The sequence below is a fragment of the Metarhizium acridum genome (genome assembly GCF_019434415.1).
Source record: "Metarhizium acridum strain ARSEF 324 chromosome Unknown scaffold_255, whole genome shotgun sequence".
Taxonomy (NCBI): domain Eukaryota; kingdom Fungi; phylum Ascomycota; class Sordariomycetes; order Hypocreales; family Clavicipitaceae; genus Metarhizium; species Metarhizium acridum.
Window position 1 is genome coordinate 424951 of NW_027094022.1, and position 17073 is coordinate 442023.

At 50.5% G+C, this 17073-nt stretch overlaps 5 protein-coding genes across 5 annotated transcripts; 1 reads left to right on the forward strand and 4 right to left on the reverse strand.

Annotated features, from left to right (window-relative positions):
- Positions 1–2003: 2003 nt before the first annotated feature.
- On the reverse strand, positions 2004–3488 carry J3458_012356 (uncharacterized protein; the record flags this gene model as incomplete). Its single annotated transcript, XM_066120060.1, has 3 exons — positions 2004–2973; positions 3028–3261; positions 3307–3488. 3 exons carry the CDS (start codon positions 3486–3488, stop codon positions 2004–2006), a joined length of 1386 nt encoding a protein of 461 aa, XP_065975006.1.
- Positions 3489–4160: 672 nt separating this feature from the next.
- Positions 4161–5805, reverse strand: J3458_012357 (uncharacterized protein; the record flags this gene model as incomplete). Its single annotated transcript, XM_007817849.2, has 3 exons — positions 4161–5057; positions 5131–5376; positions 5446–5805. 3 exons carry the CDS (start codon positions 5803–5805, stop codon positions 4161–4163), a joined length of 1503 nt encoding a protein of 500 aa, XP_007816040.2.
- Positions 5806–8170: 2365 nt separating this feature from the next.
- Positions 8171–10531, reverse strand: J3458_012358 (uncharacterized protein; the record flags this gene model as incomplete). Its single annotated transcript, XM_007817848.2, has 1 exon — positions 8171–10531. The coding sequence occupies one exon, from the start codon at positions 10529–10531 to the stop codon at positions 8240–8242; it is 2292 nt and encodes a 763-aa protein (XP_007816039.2). The 3' UTR covers positions 8171–8239.
- Positions 10532–11122: 591 nt separating this feature from the next.
- On the forward strand, positions 11123–12631 carry J3458_012359 (uncharacterized protein). Its single transcript, XM_066120061.1, has 3 exons — positions 11123–11648; positions 11717–11750; positions 11805–12631. Exons 1-3 carry the CDS (start codon positions 11389–11391, stop codon positions 12315–12317), a joined length of 807 nt encoding a protein of 268 aa, XP_065975007.1. The 5' UTR covers positions 11123–11388; the 3' UTR covers positions 12318–12631.
- Positions 12632–12938: 307 nt separating this feature from the next.
- On the reverse strand, positions 12939–15418 carry J3458_012360 (uncharacterized protein). The gene is made up of 4 exons (XM_007817846.2): positions 14725–15418; positions 13981–14676; positions 13612–13886; positions 12939–13538 (listed from the first exon to the last, which is right to left on the reverse strand). Exons 1-4 carry the CDS (start codon positions 14767–14769, stop codon positions 13112–13114), a joined length of 1443 nt encoding a protein of 480 aa, XP_007816037.1. The 5' UTR covers positions 14770–15418; the 3' UTR covers positions 12939–13111.
- Positions 15419–17073: the final 1655 nt, after the last annotated feature.

Here is a 17073-nt window from a genome sequence, read left to right on the forward strand (position 1 = left end):
CTGTTGGCTCATGGTTCTGGGTTTTGTTTCTTGGTGCCGAATGTGGGCTGCGAACTGCTGGTTGCCATTACCATCCACTCTTGACAGCCACAAGTCCCTGTAAGAGTGTGCTATGATTGTGATGAGACGGGCTTCCATAGGAAGCTGTCCACATTTGGGATGCTCAGTGCTGTATGCCTTGATTCCATATTCCATATTCCAACCATGTTCAAAAATGGAAGCATGACGCCTACGGGGTAGCTCGTGACGATATGTTACGATTGACAGCCATGGACACTATTTCGTCTGGTTGAAAATTGCTGAAAAAGGACTAATTTGTTGTCAGCTAGCTTCTGGCTACTCGATGACTCGATGACTCAGTCTGACATGGTACGAAAACACTCACTCGACTTCTCTGTTTCAATATATCCAACAGCCTGCTGCCAGCGCCTGACAGGCGTCCATGACCTAGGCTCAATCTGTGCCGGGATCGACTCAGTCCCCCCGAGACGTATGTGAGCCCCCTTCGGTTGTTCGCGGTGCGACATTCCGACTTATGTGGTGCTACGGAGCGGACAAGGATGGATGGCGACTGACTCCCTTGTCCAAAGCAGCTCAACCAGTCATGGAACAGTGACCAATTTTATTCAAATGGCGTGTCTCTCTCCACTGCGCCCCAATGGCCTTATAATTGGGATGCCCTAATTGCCTCGAAGAGATGCAATTGCTAAGGCTTGTGGCCCTTTAGTAGACAGTCACAATACCACATCATGTCCGCGAAGCTTGCATACAAACCTACATGATGTCAATAGCTGTAACATGAGCGCGTGAGCTCAAATAATTTGATGGTGACCAGAACATTACTGCTATTGCAGGGAATGGTCTGGCTAGAAGTTTCTGGTTCATCCGCCTGACTCGGACTAACAATTAGCATGAAGATGCCGATAGCGAAGTTCTAGAGAGTTCTACTTGAATATAGTTTCAAGGCGTAGAGGAATAGATAGCGTGGTGGTATGTTCATTGAAGTTTGAAACGAATACGCCCTTGGCAACGCGCAAAGCAGGCTTGATCAGCCAGAACTGCAAAATTACGCAAAGCCTTTAAGCTCCATTAACTAGATTCCTACTAAAAGGGGCAGGCTTTAAGAGGCTGCGTGATGCATATGGTTTATCCTAGCTATTATAGCCAGCAAGTTCTATGTCAGGAGGCTAAATCCGTCCTCTTAGCTAACTCCGGGCAGCTTCTACGGATGGCCCAGTTGGTTAACTGCGGCATGTCAACACTAAATGCAACCCTTGGTGTGATAGGAAAGGTTACTATAGATTTTGTGTTTCCATGTATGTCAAGAATTACCAGTCTGATAGGGAGTACATAAAGAGACATAAGGGCCTGCACTACTATAGGTTCCTCCACTTCTAGTAGTGCAGCTGGCAGATGCCATGATAACTAGCAAGCACGAATCTATAGTACAAGTGCAAATAATAGTTTCTAGTATAGCGGAATAGCAGCAGCACTAGACATAATTTACAGAAGGATACCTTAGATAAGTAATGAGTTTAAGCTTCAATAAGATTGAATATAGTAACGCTAACAAAAGACAGGAGTGGGACAGGATTGTATCACATACGACAGTAGAACTCTATACATGAGGCATTTTGCATTGTAGTAAGTTACCTTAGGGGATAATAAAATCATGCCCCGCCATCCAGTATAAAGCTCACAAATAGGAATGGGGCTTTATTCAAGCGAGTATTTGCTTAGTAGACATGAACAATTCACCTATCTCATGAAGGGGAAAACTCCCCAACACCCACAAGTGAATAAAGTCATATCATCGTGATAACATTTATCTCACTGCAAAGCCACCATCAGAAACATATGTATTATACGATACTTCTATCGTGTGGGCCATTTCTCAACCTCTGCAAAGTCCTGGCCGCTCTGGCCAACTTTGTCTCCGCGCGCTACCAAGCTCATGAGCCTAAGCAAGACCAAGCCAGTCAAAGCGACGAGGCAAAGGAGGTCTAATTGTAGCGATCTATAAACTTGATGACTTTTCTCCCAGTAGAACTTCTCTCGAAACCATCCAGATCAGCGACAAAAACAAGCCGAAAACGGTGTTCGTTGGCGGAATACGCATGAACAAACGTCCTAATTCGCTCACCAAGGTCTTGCTCCGACAGGAGTTTGAGGTTTGGCGGTGAGCGTAGCAGCCGAATCTCGAGAGAGGACTCCAGAGATGGCTCCAGCTTGTCCAGGATGACCTGCCACTGCAGGACGCCGCACTCCTCGTCATTTAATAAAGCTGTCAAGTCTACAAAGTCGAGGTACTCTCCGTCCCAGTCAAAGCTGAAGCGGCGGTCGCGTCCTTGAAAGCGAAGGACGCGCAAGAATGGCCAATACTCTTCGGGAACTAATCCTTGAGCCTCGGCAGGAAGAGGGTGAAGAGATCCAATATCACCTGTATCGTAGCGCACGAGAGGATTGCGAAGACGCGACAGGGATGTTTGGACGACAATGCCCTGGTGACCCTCTGGCACGGGCTCAGGATCAGAGTCACCGTCCTGAGATGAAGGCGAAAGAACCTCGAGTAGCATGGCACGAGTATCGAAAATGAAGTCTGCTTCACTCGTGTGCGCCTCTTGTCCCGTAAGGTCCGGATTGCTGAGCGCCCAGGGCCCTGCTTCCGCGCTACCCATTATCGAGCAGATTTTGACATTGTCGCCAAGAACAGTTTTGATGTGTGCCCTCTGAGCGGCAGTAAGCACTTCCGAGGTGTAGATTATCTTGTCTAGCCTCAACAGGGCCCGTGATTCTTGTGGAAGTGCTGATATCCTGTGGATGATCTGGGCTACCTGGCTGCTGTCGCCCGTCAGGACATTGATGTGATACTTGATCAGGAGACGAATGACTTCTTCTGGAGGCATGTGGTTTCCGGCGCTGAGAACAGACGCTCCGGCGTTTTCCAGAATCTCCAACATGAGGTCTAGGGATCTAGTCTGATGGTCAGCAAATCGCACGCTCGGTTCGAGCAGTCGACACGAGTACCTGTAAAGCTCACCAGCACAGTGAGTCGTGAGGATCCAGTCTCCATGCTTGACCACTCCGGTAGCTCGAAGAAGCTCACCAAACTGGGCCCTATGCCTACGGTTCTCATAAACGTCTGTCGCAAAGAACAAGGGTTTGGATCCAAACCCGCCTCCCGTGATGCTCGCGTATACGCTGTGACGGTACGTGTTTTGGGGACTCGGGTCATTCACGAGACGCTCAATTGTTGTGTAGCTACCAAGTTAGCTCCGGAACACTCCCGTCTGCCAGACTTCTTACAGGTCTTTTTTCCGGAGCAAAGGCTGCAATTTTAGGCTAGCCCTCGTTAGCTGCTCCCTCGAATCCTCCCGAAGTTTCTGGATCGTCTCAGAGTCGGCGGGATACTGAACATCTCGGTCATAAAAAGGATGAGACTTGGCAACAGCCAGCACGTCGCTCAGTGTATAGTTTTCGAGTGCCATGACGCAATAATTAAACTCGCAACAGACAATGTGATGGGCAGGTGCTGCTGGACGTCATAGCCAAAGGTAAGTCAAACACGGCGGGCAGAGGAGGTTTGTTATGTGAACCCATTGCCGCTACACTGGTTTCTTGTTTTCCTTTTTCCAAGGATCTTTTGCCGAACACTTGGCCGACCAACCAGAAGCAGCATAACATGCATGTCTAGACAACAGAGGTTGTTGAACAGAAGTATGCATGCACCACCGAATATTCTGCAGCCACATAGGACCCATGTCCAGCAAGCGTCCGACGTGTCTTGCTTTTTGAAGCTTTCCACCGCCATTTACTCCTCAGGATGCTTAAGCTTCTCCCGCATGACTCAACTGCCGAAAATGACGTTCCCCAAAAAAGAGACAATACGCAATCGGATGGAGACCTGAAGGAAAACAAAGCTATAAACAGGCGTAAGATGGCCTTGAAGAAGCAAAGAAGGTCGGGAACTTTTGGAGGCACAGAATCATGGCGGAAAAGGAGACGAGCTGAGTATACATCTAACCTTGATGTCTTTCAACCAGACACCAGGTCTAAATTACAACTTTTGGGGTATAACACCGACGTACTGTGACCCATTCTGTCACCAGGAGATGATGGCAGTGCTAGACGAAGACGGCTCGATTAGATGACAGAATCCATCAGTCTGCGCGTAGAACAGAACAGAGCCAAGAGCCGCCAGTGCTAATGGCACAGATCCGATCACCGCTAGTTCGCCATATCCCCAACCCAACAAGCTTTCCGTGTACGGCATGATATGTCCCAACAAGGGGGTACTGTACTCTATCGCCAGAGCTATCCAATACCATTTCGTATAGCCGGGGCGTAATGCGTCGCTGTACAACGTAGGACGCCTCGGAACCCAGGCCAGCAGTCCGCATGCGCTCCAACGTATCAATCCACGTGTCTATGGAAATACTATCCCCAAATAGAATCCCGGCTCCCTTACCACCGCGGATAGGCTTGAGTATGTACTGATGTCTCAGCTTGGGAAAGCTTTGTGACTTGACAAGGAGCTGTCGAAGCTCTGCCGAGCCAGCAAGGATTGTTTTCGCAATCCCCTTGTCAAGGACCTCTGCTTGTGCCTGGGTGAGCACCTTTTTCGCGACCAACGGCCCAAGCTCCTGTCGAACAATACCAAGCATGCGCTTATCATGGACTAACAAGAGCGTCCTCATGTCATTGAAACCAAGCAGACAGACTTGGCGGAGCATCTCGGGCTCTAGTGCCAGCAGCTCACGCTGGTGCAGCTCCAAGCCTAGCTGGAAGATCTCTTCCACCACTTCTCCGTGATGGGTTTTGAGAGCGCAAGATCCATCGTGACCGTTGGTCCTCACCACGCAGTAGAGCTTCCGCCGACTACTGTTTTCTGGATCGGGAAGCAGTCTGAGATCGGCCGGAGTTATCAACCGCGGTCTAAAGCCAAATCGTCGCTGCAAATCGTGCATCATCATGTGAATGTCCATTCCCTTCTCTTCACCCTTCAAAAGATGTAGGGGAACGTCGACGCGGAAGAGGTCAAATAAGCCGTCCAGCGCCTGGGACACGTCAGAGGCTTGAACAAGGCCAAACGCACACAGCAATGAGAACTTGCGACGGCGAGGGACTTACTCTGGCGGCGCTGGTCGCAGCGACAAGTCCGTGGGCCTTGACGCCCATGTCGTCGAGGGCTAGCTGCCCGTACGCCTGATGCATAAAACCATTGAAGCTGAAGCGGGCGTTAATCTCAGTAATTCGGAAACTCTCAATCCCAGTGCCTTGTTCGCAAGGGTCTTCGATCATAAAGTCCGGTCTCCATCCTCCTCGACATTTGGAGTACCTTGGCAGGGTTCCGCGCGATACTTGATCGTCAAGCCACTACTCGACAGAGGCATCAAGATGTTTTAGCCTCTTGCACCGACTTTTCTCCGTCAGAGGCGTGCTCACCTGTAAAAGGCCTTCTTCCTTGCTAGTCAAAGGCATTCGCTCAGGAAACCGACTCTCCTTGTCAGTCCACCACCGCTCGACAATGTCGGTGATGGCGGCAGTTAGTGCCTCATGCAGTTCGGCTAGTTGTGTCTGATGTTGCTTGGTCATAAGGATCGGGCGAGGACAGGCAGCCTTGTGAGAGTTTTTTGGCCACAAGTGAGCTGGACAACTATTGACAAGACTGGCCTGCAGTGCTTCATGCTCCTGCGTGTAGGTGGCCTTGTCGGCCTGGTGGCGGGAGACTGGCACGTAGCCTTCACGGCCAAGCCCAATATGGATTTGCTGCATTGGAGTGACCATCGGTTCTTTGCTGTACATGGTCCTTTTTTTGAGAATAGAGAAGTCGCAGATAGTGGTCGTCTAAATGCGCATTCATGTGAGCGACATGTGAGATACTCAGCGAGGCGAAACGCTCGCGTTTTCGTCTTCAGTCGCACAGAATATCGAGCATTCTGTACATAAATTCGTAGTTTCAGGCCAAGGATAGTGCCTTCACCGCCAGTCCTATTGCCTGACAACTGTGAGACATGCTAGGTGGCAGTTTAGCCTCTCAAAAGAACAGTGACTGGCATGTCTGAGCATGTCCAAAGTAGCCATTCCTTTACGGAGTACTCCGTGCTTCGTATGCACCTGGAGTCTCGCAGTGAAGAAGAAAAAACCCTTTTAGTCCTTGTGCATTGCTAGTCCTGGTTCGTCATGAGTTATCGCCAATCAAATGTATTCGCAAGGCCCAGAATCACTCCCTACTAATGCCTGCCGGACAGGGGTGGTAAGGTTGAACATTGCTTTTCCTGGAATTGGCGTCTAGGAGATGCCACTGGTAATATCAGAACTCGATATAACGGGCAGAAAATGCTTAGCTGCTGATAATTATGCGCCACCACGGAAGGACTGACAAATCGGCCGTTGAAGCTATGGGGAGGCAAAGCCAAGATGAGAAGATGTGATGCACTACAGAGCAAATAGCCTTGTTGTTATATTTTTGTCAGACACATGTCCCTGCCTTGTGGCACGCGAGGAAAACAAGACACCGCCCCCGTGGCACCCAATCTCTCGGATACAACATCCGGTGTTTCCTCCACCGCGTGGGTGGTAGTGTCAGTTGCGATCATGCAGGTAGCCCTCCTTGCCCACCTATCGGAAATCCCTCGTCCCTGGCCCGACAGGGCATGCCCCCAAAACAGATTTGTCCAAGAGCATACTTGTGGCGTCGAGTGAGGGAGCTGTGTTTGGACAGAGGAAGGTGCACAAGGCAGACAAGTTACACCACAAATTCGTGGAGAGCTGAGGTCCACAACATGCGGTGTAAGTGTAGATGTTCGGGGTTCGGTCCGTGATTTTTATTGTGTATGTCCTGATGCCATGCCGGTTGACTCCCTGGGAATATCAGCCCCCTGCACCGGCAGCCACAACAATAACTATCATATCTTGGTACCTGTTGAGAGCAGTAAAAGCTTCCTATTTGGAAAAGCATTCGTCATGCTGGCTGTGATTCGCGTGACTCAGGGACAGCCTATTCGAATCAAAACATGGATCAACGTTGCAAACATCGCCTGACGAATCCAAGCTGCTCCGTAGGAGTACTACTACAAGGTCCATTTTGCAAAGCGATATATAGAGGTGATTTTGCACTTTCATAAACTACCAATTACACTAACCTCTCCTTTTAATTTGAATCGGATAATATATGGGAAATGATATCGTAAATGGTTTAATAGTATTAGTCAGTTATTGCCTATACCCACTGCAACTATAAAGCTTGCTTTACTTGAAACCAATTTTGTACATCTCCCTTCGTATAAGCCAGGTACTCTCTTGGAATAGACAGCAACATTGCTAATGCCTGATCTATGCAGTGAAACGACATGCGGATATAGTAAACAGGTATCAAAATTTACATCGGTCTACAGCCATACATATAGTAATGCCTAGTTCGTCAAGTGGCCTTCGTAATTTGAGTGAATTGTGTCACACTGCAGTTTACTAAATGCCCCATGTTTGGGGACTTCTGTTTGGAAATTGAACATGCTGTCTCGGTTGTCCTTCCTTTGCCCTTTGCCGACGTTGTACCACATGAATGCGACACGACGGAACAAGCCAGTAAAGAGCACTCAAGTTCCCGCATGCTGGGCCTATTGAGATGTGAGTATGCAGGTCTCAAACCGTGGCTGGCTGAACTAGTGAGTCCCAAAATTGTCATGTACTCCGTACCCGCGCTTAGATGTTGATTTATATATTCACCCCCCTCCATCCCTTTCTGCGGCAATTCAGCCTACCTACGGAGTACATCAGGTTCAGTCCCGCATTAGACAAGCCAACAGAGATCCGCAAGGCCGAGATATCGCATGGTTGGACTCAAGCGGGTCGTAGTTGAAGTCCAAGCACCGAAATGGCTTCAGACATGTTCAAACTAGTTTTGCCGAGTAGTAGTACATCTTTTGTACTCCGTGTAATTGCCAGGGTCAAGAGGCCAAATGCGCGGTGAAGCATTGGGCCAGTGGCCCAGTAGAAGCAGTAGCAACATAACCAGCCAGGCACATCTAGCATCCCCCGTGGACTGGCGGAATGTATTCTACCAGACTGTTTCTGTGGCCTCATGAGACGAGACGACTGTTGGCGCTTGGCAAAAGAGTGACTAGCCGCTGTACTCCGGACGCAGTTTGATCTCTATTCATAAACGCCTACGAAATCTGTTCTTAATCCCTCTACGGAGCCCAATGTGAAGCAGATGCCGCGGCGCCTGTGTTCTCCGTTACAGGCACTTTTGTAAAGAAGTCATACCGATCCGGAATCCCCTCTCTAGGTTTTTGTACTGTCCCATATCCGTATTTCGCAGCTCCTGCGCACAGTCCTCTAGACTGGTCTTTTCTCTTGCCACAATAGCCTCCAACGCGAGACGAGTTTCCCGGCCCAGCAGCTCGGGCGCTCTCGCAATGGCCTTCTTGAACTCCAGAAAGGCCAGGGCTAGACCCAACAGCAGGCCGAGATTCGCAACGGGCCGCACACTCCACCGCAGCAGGTCGTTTGCCAATCTGGCACTTTCGTCACCCTGGCCTTGGCTAGCCGCCAGGGAAAAGACGTCTTGTAAAGACGCAGGTGTGGCATTGGCGGATTGGTCGACCTGGTGGACCAACTCTAGACCGACATCTATCAGGCTGGTGTGCGAGTGCCGTCTCAGTTCGTCCATACCGGCGACGACAGCGGTTTCCGCCTCAAAGCCAGCTTGGGCTCGGAGGAGGCGCAGTATACTGGCATGGAGCGGGCAGGCGGTCCGGGAGGGTACATTGATGGTGTTTTCTAAAAGGCTGATGTGCGCGAACCAAAGGGCGATTATGTCTGGCAGTCGGTCGACCGAAGGTGAGTTCAAAGGCTGCTGGGTTTTCCAGGGCTCAATGTGGAAGTCAACCTCCTGAGATGCCATCTCTGCTGTAGCCACCGCGTGGCTGCCGGCGGGAAACACAAACGGATGATGGCAAACCGGGTCTCGAAGCTCTGCCACGGCGTTCCTTGTGGCCAGTGGCTTTCTACGGGTGAATCTCCAATATACCGAAGCTCTGTTTTCCGGGCCCAAGGCGTCGATCCAGGAACAAAGAGTAGCCACCTCGTTGTGAGTGAAAGCGCCAAACATGCGCCCTCCCCACGAGAGCTCCCGTACAAGTAGGCTCTTGTTGCTCGCCCCGGGGATAATCCAAGGCTTGGTACGGCTGAGGGCATCCAGGAGTTCCAGTTGGTGCTGGAGATTCGGGTGTTTCCACTTGTTCGGGTCCAACCACCCGGAGAGAGTATGTGTCCCGATGCGAACCCTACTTTGACAGTGGAACTGCTGCGATACCAATGCCTTTGCTCTAAAGATACCTGTCACCTCAGTGCTAAGAGGGTCAAGCAGTACGTTCGAGGTGCTGGGCCGCGTCAGGCCCGATGCCGCCATCGTCATCATTGAAGCACCGGGGCTTTCTCGTTTACAAGAATGATCCCCCTGTGTCTGGGACAAAATGAATCCGACCTGGACACGCTTCCATGCCTGCTCCGAGGCCGTCTCGCCCTCGGTCGCGCGAACCATTTCCAGGTACCGTGTAACAGCGTGCGTGGCCATAGCCGTGTGCCCGGAATCAGCATTGTCTATAGCAATGTGGATGAGGAAGTAGTAAGGGTCAATGCCAAGGTCCTTGAGCTCATGAGCTGCTTGCATGGTGTTCAACGTGACCATCTCGAATTGCATATTATAACCGAGAATCTCAGGGAGGAACTCATTGGGGAACAGCGAGATGAGAAGCTGGGCCACTGCTGCCTCCCAGGCGCCGCCATTGTCCATTCCGTCCCAGTCGCAGAAATTGATAAAGTCGGCACTGTGGCCCTCCGGCAGAGGGCATCCAACATCCTCCAGAAGCTTGCGGTAGAGGTGGACGTGGTGCTTGGACAGATCGCCGTCGCCGAGCTCTTCCGATAGGACCTGCCAGGCATCTTTTGTGACACCACGAAGGGCAAAGGGAGTCGTGATTTTGTGTACATGACCAAGCCAGGCGCCATCAACAAACTTGACGGGCGCTTGCTGCACCAGCCATGCTTTGGCGGCCTCAGCAGTTCCAAAAAGCTCAGGACCTTGTCCCTGCCTCCGTCGCTCCAGATAACTAGCCCACTCCTCGAGAATGCGTATACGCTCGTCCTCGAGGAAACTCCATACACTCTTGGCATTGTACTGTTCGATGCGGAGGATGCTGTCTCGTGGCTCCTTCAGAGCGAGCATAAGCCCCTGAGAGAACATGGCCAAGAGCTCATCCCGCGCCGGCTCGAGTATTTCTGGGTGGTCTTCAAGATGCTGAAGCTTGAAAAACATGTTTCGGTACCATTGTGTTGGTTTGGGATCCCTGATGTTTGATCTCGATCTCTTGACATCCTTGGACTTGGTGATTTGGACATTATTAGCAAGTGCAGACAAGTCTTTTCTTCTAGTCAAGCCCAAGCAGTAGATTAGAGCAGGCAATAAAACAGCTAGGGGAAGGACGAAAGGATAGTGCAAGATGACAAAGGCGTCTGGCAAGTCCATACTGACGACACTGCTGTGACGGAGAGGAAAACCTTCAGAAGAGGCAAGATTGGGATCCCTCTCTGGACTGCGCTACTACGAGAATTATTGTACCTGAAGAAACAAAGACTGCGGCTAAGTGGTTTATTGCTACATCAATAATTCGAGCTCGAAAAGCAAGTTGACCTCTGTTTGCGTCGTGTACAAGGATCCTCTCAATAGCCCTCTCATATGCCGCAGCACATCAAATCACACGGTTGGCGGTCGCTGCGGATAGGATAGGAACAAAGACTGAACATGTGGCTGGCTGTATTCCGTCCTTTCTTACTGTCTTGTCTCAGCTTGTCTCTCGATGGGGGTTCGTTCTTCGTTGACGGAGGACCGGGGCCGTCCCAACAGTGTGCAACTCTCCAAGGCTGCAGTAGTGCTTTTGGCTAGATGCATGATGGCGTTTGTACCGTCCCATTGTTAATGCGGTAATACATTCGCATGCTTCCCACCGGTCCTTTTAGCGCCAATGCTAAGGATCCCTTGTTTCAACGAGCAGGCCGCTCCAAGCAGCACGAGCATCCAAGTATGTTGTCGCAAAGGATCGCGGGCCGTCATATGTGACAGAATTGCAATCATACATGATCACTGGACAACCAAGTCTTTAGAGGATCAACGTGGGTCGCAGTTATGAAGCAGAAACTGGATAGAAGATAGTCTGTGATCTGTTCTGCAGCGGTTTGTAAACCAGACGATTCCCCCACACCTCTCTTCCTTGGCTTTTTTAATTCGTTGCTCCTTTTTCCTCTCAACTTGAAGCCTTTCAGATCATACTCAATTTCAGTCGTTCGTACAGAGTAGTACTTCCAACATTCCCACCCAAAACCACCATGATGTCTTCTCAGGAGAAGATGGCCTCTCTCGCCGTAGTCGACTACGAAGCCCTCGCAAACAAAGATCCCGCAGAGGTCCAGAAGCTAGTGACAGCCTGCCAAAGCGTGGGAATGTTCTACCTAAACCTCCGGGGTCCCAGCACGAACACCGTCTTTGAGGACATACCCACCATCTTCAAAACCGGGCATGCCTTCTTCAACCTTCCCCACGATAGCAAGGAAAAGACACAAAGCGCTCGCGAGGGAATGGAGCGAGGGTATGAGAAAATGTCGAGACGCGTTGAGCTCCTGCTTATTACTGACGGTTTCTCCTTCAAATACGTAGTTATCATGCCGGCAAGGGGTTCGAATATTACGAGGTCAGTAAGCTGTCTTGTCATGTCAGTCTTCTGATCTGTTAACCCCTTCATAAGATTGCGCGTGATGAGTATCAACTTGGCAAATGGATCTTACCCGCCACTTTCGAGCCGGAAAAGGAGCGCATCACCCGCACCATCAATTCCTTTAACCGTGCCATTCAGACGGTCATTGCCGAGCTCTGTGCTGCCCTGGATATCAGCATCCCTGAGTTGAGCGATGATCCCGCCATCCCCAGCGATACGGCTCTCAAGCTGTTGTACAAGCCTCCAATGCACGAGCCTGGCCACGTTATTCACCCGTGGCACACGGATTTCGGCCTCGCCACACTGCTATGGTATGACGAGGTGACGACCCAGATACCCATCTACGACAAGGAGGGGAAGCAGACGGAGGACTGGGAGACGGTCCCCGTCATCGACGGCACTGTCCTCATCAACATTGCGGATGAGCTTGCAGCTAAATCTGGTGGGCGCCTGCACTCGACTGTGCATCGCGTCGTCGCTCCACCAGGACCTAAGAGGGTGAGGAACGGAATTATCTATCTTTTGCGGCCGTACAAGGTGTAGCTAGCCTACCCAGACATGTTGCTAGCCTGGTACCGAGTAGATTTGAAGATGTTGTCGTTGTTACATGTACCTACAATGCTTTGCTTCTGGGCTGGGTCTTCCATAGTTACGATTGAGCTGCCTCGACACAGGGAAAGCCTAATCTGCGGAATTAAACACGGCTGGCCGGCCGCATTTGCATAAGCGCCGGGATTCAAGGGCCGGAACAGACCCAACCTCTCCATGTCAGCCAAGTCGGATCCCTCCCGCATGGCCTTTGGGCCTTTGTCAAGGGCGGGAGGAGCCTCGTACCCCGTAGACCGATCTTAACTGTGGACTCATGAAAGGGGGGGGTGTGCCTCTCCTGCATGTCTCTGGTCTACCTGCGAAGATATGTGGGTTATCCAAGGATCCCTGATTCCTTGTGCGTAGTTGCAGCCGGGCGCTTATAGCATGCATCTGGACTTTGTATGACATGACGATGGCTTTTGCTTGGCTATGAGCGTCTAAGCCCTAGAGGCATCTACCAAATCCATGGCAAAGTGGAACGAAAGGGGGACCATCATGTAGAGAGGTCCAATACAAAGCCTCCAAGCGTGTCTCATTCCTCGGACTTTTACGGAGGACTCAGGAGTCAAGTAGGGGACTCTTATGACATACCAGCCACCCAAACGGCCACACAAAGACACTCCCAACGGGCAGCATCTACGGAGTGCATTGGATGTATTGCATACTTGCAAATTAGTAGATCGATTAGATTGTACTCCGTAGATCTTCTCTACCGCGTTGTATTTTCGTCGCTTTCTACAAGCACCCTAAGGTTTCAACCTATTCACATCCCTGGGGAATAGTGTGACTTCACGAACATCGTCCAAGCCCAGGAATCCCTGCAACAGTCTATTCACGCCCAATCCGCACCCGCCATGTCGTGGCATGCCGCTCTTGAATGCAGCCAGGTACGGTTGCCACTTCTCGGCCTCAGGGTCCAGCGGCGGACCACATACTCCCGCACGCATGGCCTCGCACAACTCGTCATATGAGTTGATGCGCTGACTGCCGGAGCAGATCTCTCGCCCACCCACAATGGTATCCCACGTGTTGGAGAGGCCCGGGGCATCCGGGTTTGCTTGCGAGTTGAACTGACGCATAGATGCGGGATACTGATCAATGGTGAAGACGTCTGTGCTTCCAAGATGGGGAGACTCGCGGAAGTACCGGCCCAGGGCAGCTTCTTCTTGGTCGCTATATGTTGGAGGCATGCCATCAGCGCTTGGAGTTCTGAAAAGAGCACGCCGCATGCATCACTATTACTTACGTGAAGTTCTTCCCGTCATCTGATTCGAGACCGAGCTCCTCCCTCAGAATGCGCTTGGCCTCAAGAAAGGTGATGCGCGGGACTTTGCCATGCTCATCCAGGCCAATTCGGAACGGCCGGGCACAGGGATAAAGCTTTTGAACAGCCTCAACGAGCTGCTTGTACTGTTCGCGTTCCTGAAGACCCCTAAAGACAAACACCAGCATGGATTCGATCAACTCGACCACCTCATGGTAGTCGTCCTGAAAAGCCATGGCTATGTCCAGGACGGTGAACTGGATTTACATGGTTGGTCAACAATGGTTTCCCAATCACAACGGGGAGTAAGGGTGTTGAAAGGCAGAGGGGACAGTTGGGGTGTGAGCCTACCTCAGTCATGTGTCTCGTAGACTTGGTAGACTTGACTTCAGCACGGAACACTGGACCAATCTCAAACACGCGCTGCATGTCCATGGAAAGAGCCATTTGTTTGTGATGCTGCGAGCTCTGGGCCAGCCATGCATCCTTGCCAAAGTATGGCAAGTGGAAGTACTCGTTGTCGCCAGGGATAGTGGCTGTGATTATGCGTGGTGTATGAATCCAATGGAAGCCGTTTGAACAAAGGAACTCGACAATCAGCTGGCACATGCTCGAATGGAGCTTGAAGATGGCTCCGGACGCGGAGCGTCGCACGTCAAGAATGCGATGATCGAGCCGGTCCTCGAGCCCGACTCCGGGGAGTTCCTTGCCGCGGACCGTAGGCAGGTCTGGAGACGCCAGAGCAATGACATCCAAGTTTGTCACATGGACTGTTGTTGTGTAGGCCTTGTTTCCACCGGTTTCGGAATTCCCATGGACCAGTTGAACATGGCCTGATACTCTGACGATGGATTCTGGTGTCAATTTCTGAGCCTTGTGCCACACCGCTTCTGCAATAGCCTTGGCATCAAGAGTAGCTTCAACAAACGTCTCCCGAGTTCTAAGCTCCAACCGCAGATGGTCCGCGAGCTCAGGTCTCAAGACAGCGTTGACTCTGGCATCAAAGACCACCTTTTCCTCTTTGAAGCCGTGAAGCGCCAAATCGGCCTAGTCAACGTGTCAAGACTAATATCCATTGTGGAAGCAACGACTTACCGTGCTCTTAGCCTGGAAGGCAGCGCCGTTTTCAGATGAGGGCATGGTGCTTGTGCGTAAGGGTTCGGTGCTGGTTATTCAGGGGATTCTTGGGGTAGCGGCGTCGATGGCAACACCAGGATAGGAAAGGAGTTTTCTGGCGCGAGGGCAGTTTGCGAAATAGCCAGTTTTTTCCCTCAAGTGCGCAGAGAATCGTCACATTGTGGTGGAACCCATGCTAGTAACTTTTTGGCGGCTCCCATTTCTGCAAGCAATATGCAATGTCTGTAGAAACGGGCTAGGCAGATAGAGCTCCTGGGGTCGGGGTGTAAACGAGCCATTGCTTTTTGCTCCAGCTTTTCTGTAGACGTACGTGATGCTCAGATATGAGTTGCGAATCAAGCCAAAGCCGACATGAAACCCTCTGTGCCCTGTCTCACCAGTTGGGTATCCTCGCAGCAAAAGCCCAAGAAGCTGTGTGTTATGGAGTGTGAGTTGAGATCCTAGACGAGATGTTGCATAAATGGAAGATGCAGCTAGCCAGCTAGCCACCGGACACGAGTTCCAGCATGTCAAGTCTCCTCACTGCAGACTTCCTGCATCTTTGCTTGTTCGCTCGTGCATCAATAGAGGCTTTTCGCTGGGTTTTGTTGTCCACAGATTTGGCTCATTTTCATGCCGCGCGGTAGGCAAGAGGTATTCAACGCAATTATACATTATTCGCGGATAACTCATGACAGCCATGGCGGATGGAATGTATGGCCTAGTCTGCAGCTGCAATTTACCATAGCAGTGAATTGATTCAAGACAATAGTCAAAACATGAGGAAAAACGCACCTGAAGACACGATTGATAATGTGACGCGATGTATACAAGGACTCCGATAGTGATAGGAATGACTGAAGATGTGTACGGCTTGGGTGGCGGAAACCCAAACTCAAAATATATATGAAAGCCTTTTGAAGGATACGACACACGCCAAAGGCTCTAAAGCCCAATGATATCGGATATCCGTTACGTGACCCGACATTCTTCCCCATTGGATGCAATATTTCCACTGGCAGCCGCTTCATGATCATACCCGAGGTTGCAACCCGTCATCTCGAGTTACTTAGCCATTCTTGTTATGCTCGAGTTTGATACAACAAGAAAGACTGGATGTGTTTCAATCGGGTTAGTTTGCAGAGGATCATCCGTGCTAGATGTCTTGTTCCGTCGGGTATCGTCATGGGAGGTTGCAGATACCCTTACATGGCCGTTGTATTGATCAAAGGGAAAGCGCTGCCATTTATGGTCCTTCTCATTTATAGGCGGCCGCGTGTCTCCAGAGTAATATTGCACCAGACGATTACAGCTGTTGTAATAAAGATCGTGCCTTTGTCCGTGTATCTCCACATCAGAGCAGCTTGCTGAGTATAGAGGGAGTTGACTCTGTAGAAAGCTCGTTGTTGCATTATTCTTATACACATCTCGTACCAGGTGACCCGAAAGTGAATACCGTCGGTGCTCCTTGCTAGAAGGAGCTCCGATTGTCAAAATCGTTGGTGTTACTTCGTTGAACGTATGGTGATTCGTTATACAGCTGCTCTCCATGCTTTTGAGGGCGTTGTCTAAAGCAGTCTCATGGAAGAGTTCGTGCTTATCTTCCTTCGGTATTGTCATATGACCAGGTCTTAGCACGCTTCTTTGATAAGTCTCCTCTGTAAGCCATGTGCCGAGATTTTAAGAAACAATACGACTAGGCCGATGACAGACTGTTCGTCAATGATTCTGTCATCAACACGTATTGACATGGGCAGAGAGGCAATACTCGTAGCCGCGTACTGCATACTTGGTCTTCATTGAAAAGTGATCTTGTAAAATAGCCTGAAACACTCGGTTGTAGCCATCGACTAGATGTTGGGATGTATGACCAAAGTGATTTGTTTCTTTGTAATGTGACGCAGGCCATAGCCAATCTTGCCAGAAACTGTGCCGTCTGCTCTGAGGAGTTTTCGCCCCATACATGGTGCCGAATTGGTCAGTCAGTAAAGTCTCTGTCTTGGCTTCACCTTGATTGCTTTGAGTATGAGCAAAGCGTACTGGGTTCATAGCAGATAAAACCGATACACTCTGTGTGACACTCTTTTCGGTTATCTTCCAAGCCGAAACTTTTCCCCAGTCATCATATCTAGATTCTGAATCTCAGTCGTTTTGTAGCTTGTCCGTTAACTCTCAGCCAGTTAATCTCATCCACGCTGATTACTACCCTAGACTTTTTTAGCGACGTTCCTCAACGACACGGAACACTCTGCTCTCGCAGACATTCTGGGGTCCTTCAGGCCTACCATCGTTGTCCTATTTCTCAATCCAAATCACTCTTTGAAAGCC

What these genes read in the sequence shown, in the direction of transcription:
- J3458_012360 (XM_007817846.2), bottom strand. Translation starts at nt 14,769, where the DNA reads ATGCCCTCATCTGAAAACGGCGCTGCCTTCCAGGCTAAGAGCACG. An exon ending in CCTTCCAGGCTAAGAGCACG is followed by an intron (nt 14,677 to 14,724) that starts GTAAGTCGTTGC and finishes CACGTTGACTAG; the next exon opens with GCCGATTTGGCGCTTCACGG. An exon ending in GATGACGGGAAGAACTTCAC is followed by an intron (nt 13,539 to 13,611) that starts GTAAGTAATAGT and finishes TCCAACATATAG; the next exon opens with CGACCAAGAAGAAGCTGCCC.
- J3458_012359 (XM_066120061.1), top strand. Translation starts at nt 11,389, where the DNA reads ATGATGTCTTCTCAGGAGAAGATGGCCTCTCTCGCCGTAGTCGACTAC. An exon ending in CGCGAGGGAATGGAGCGAGG is followed by an intron (nt 11,649 to 11,716) that starts GTATGAGAAAAT and finishes TCAAATACGTAG; the next exon opens with TTATCATGCCGGCAAGGGGT. An exon ending in AGGGGTTCGAATATTACGAG is followed by an intron (nt 11,751 to 11,804) that starts GTCAGTAAGCTG and finishes CCCCTTCATAAG; the next exon opens with ATTGCGCGTGATGAGTATCA.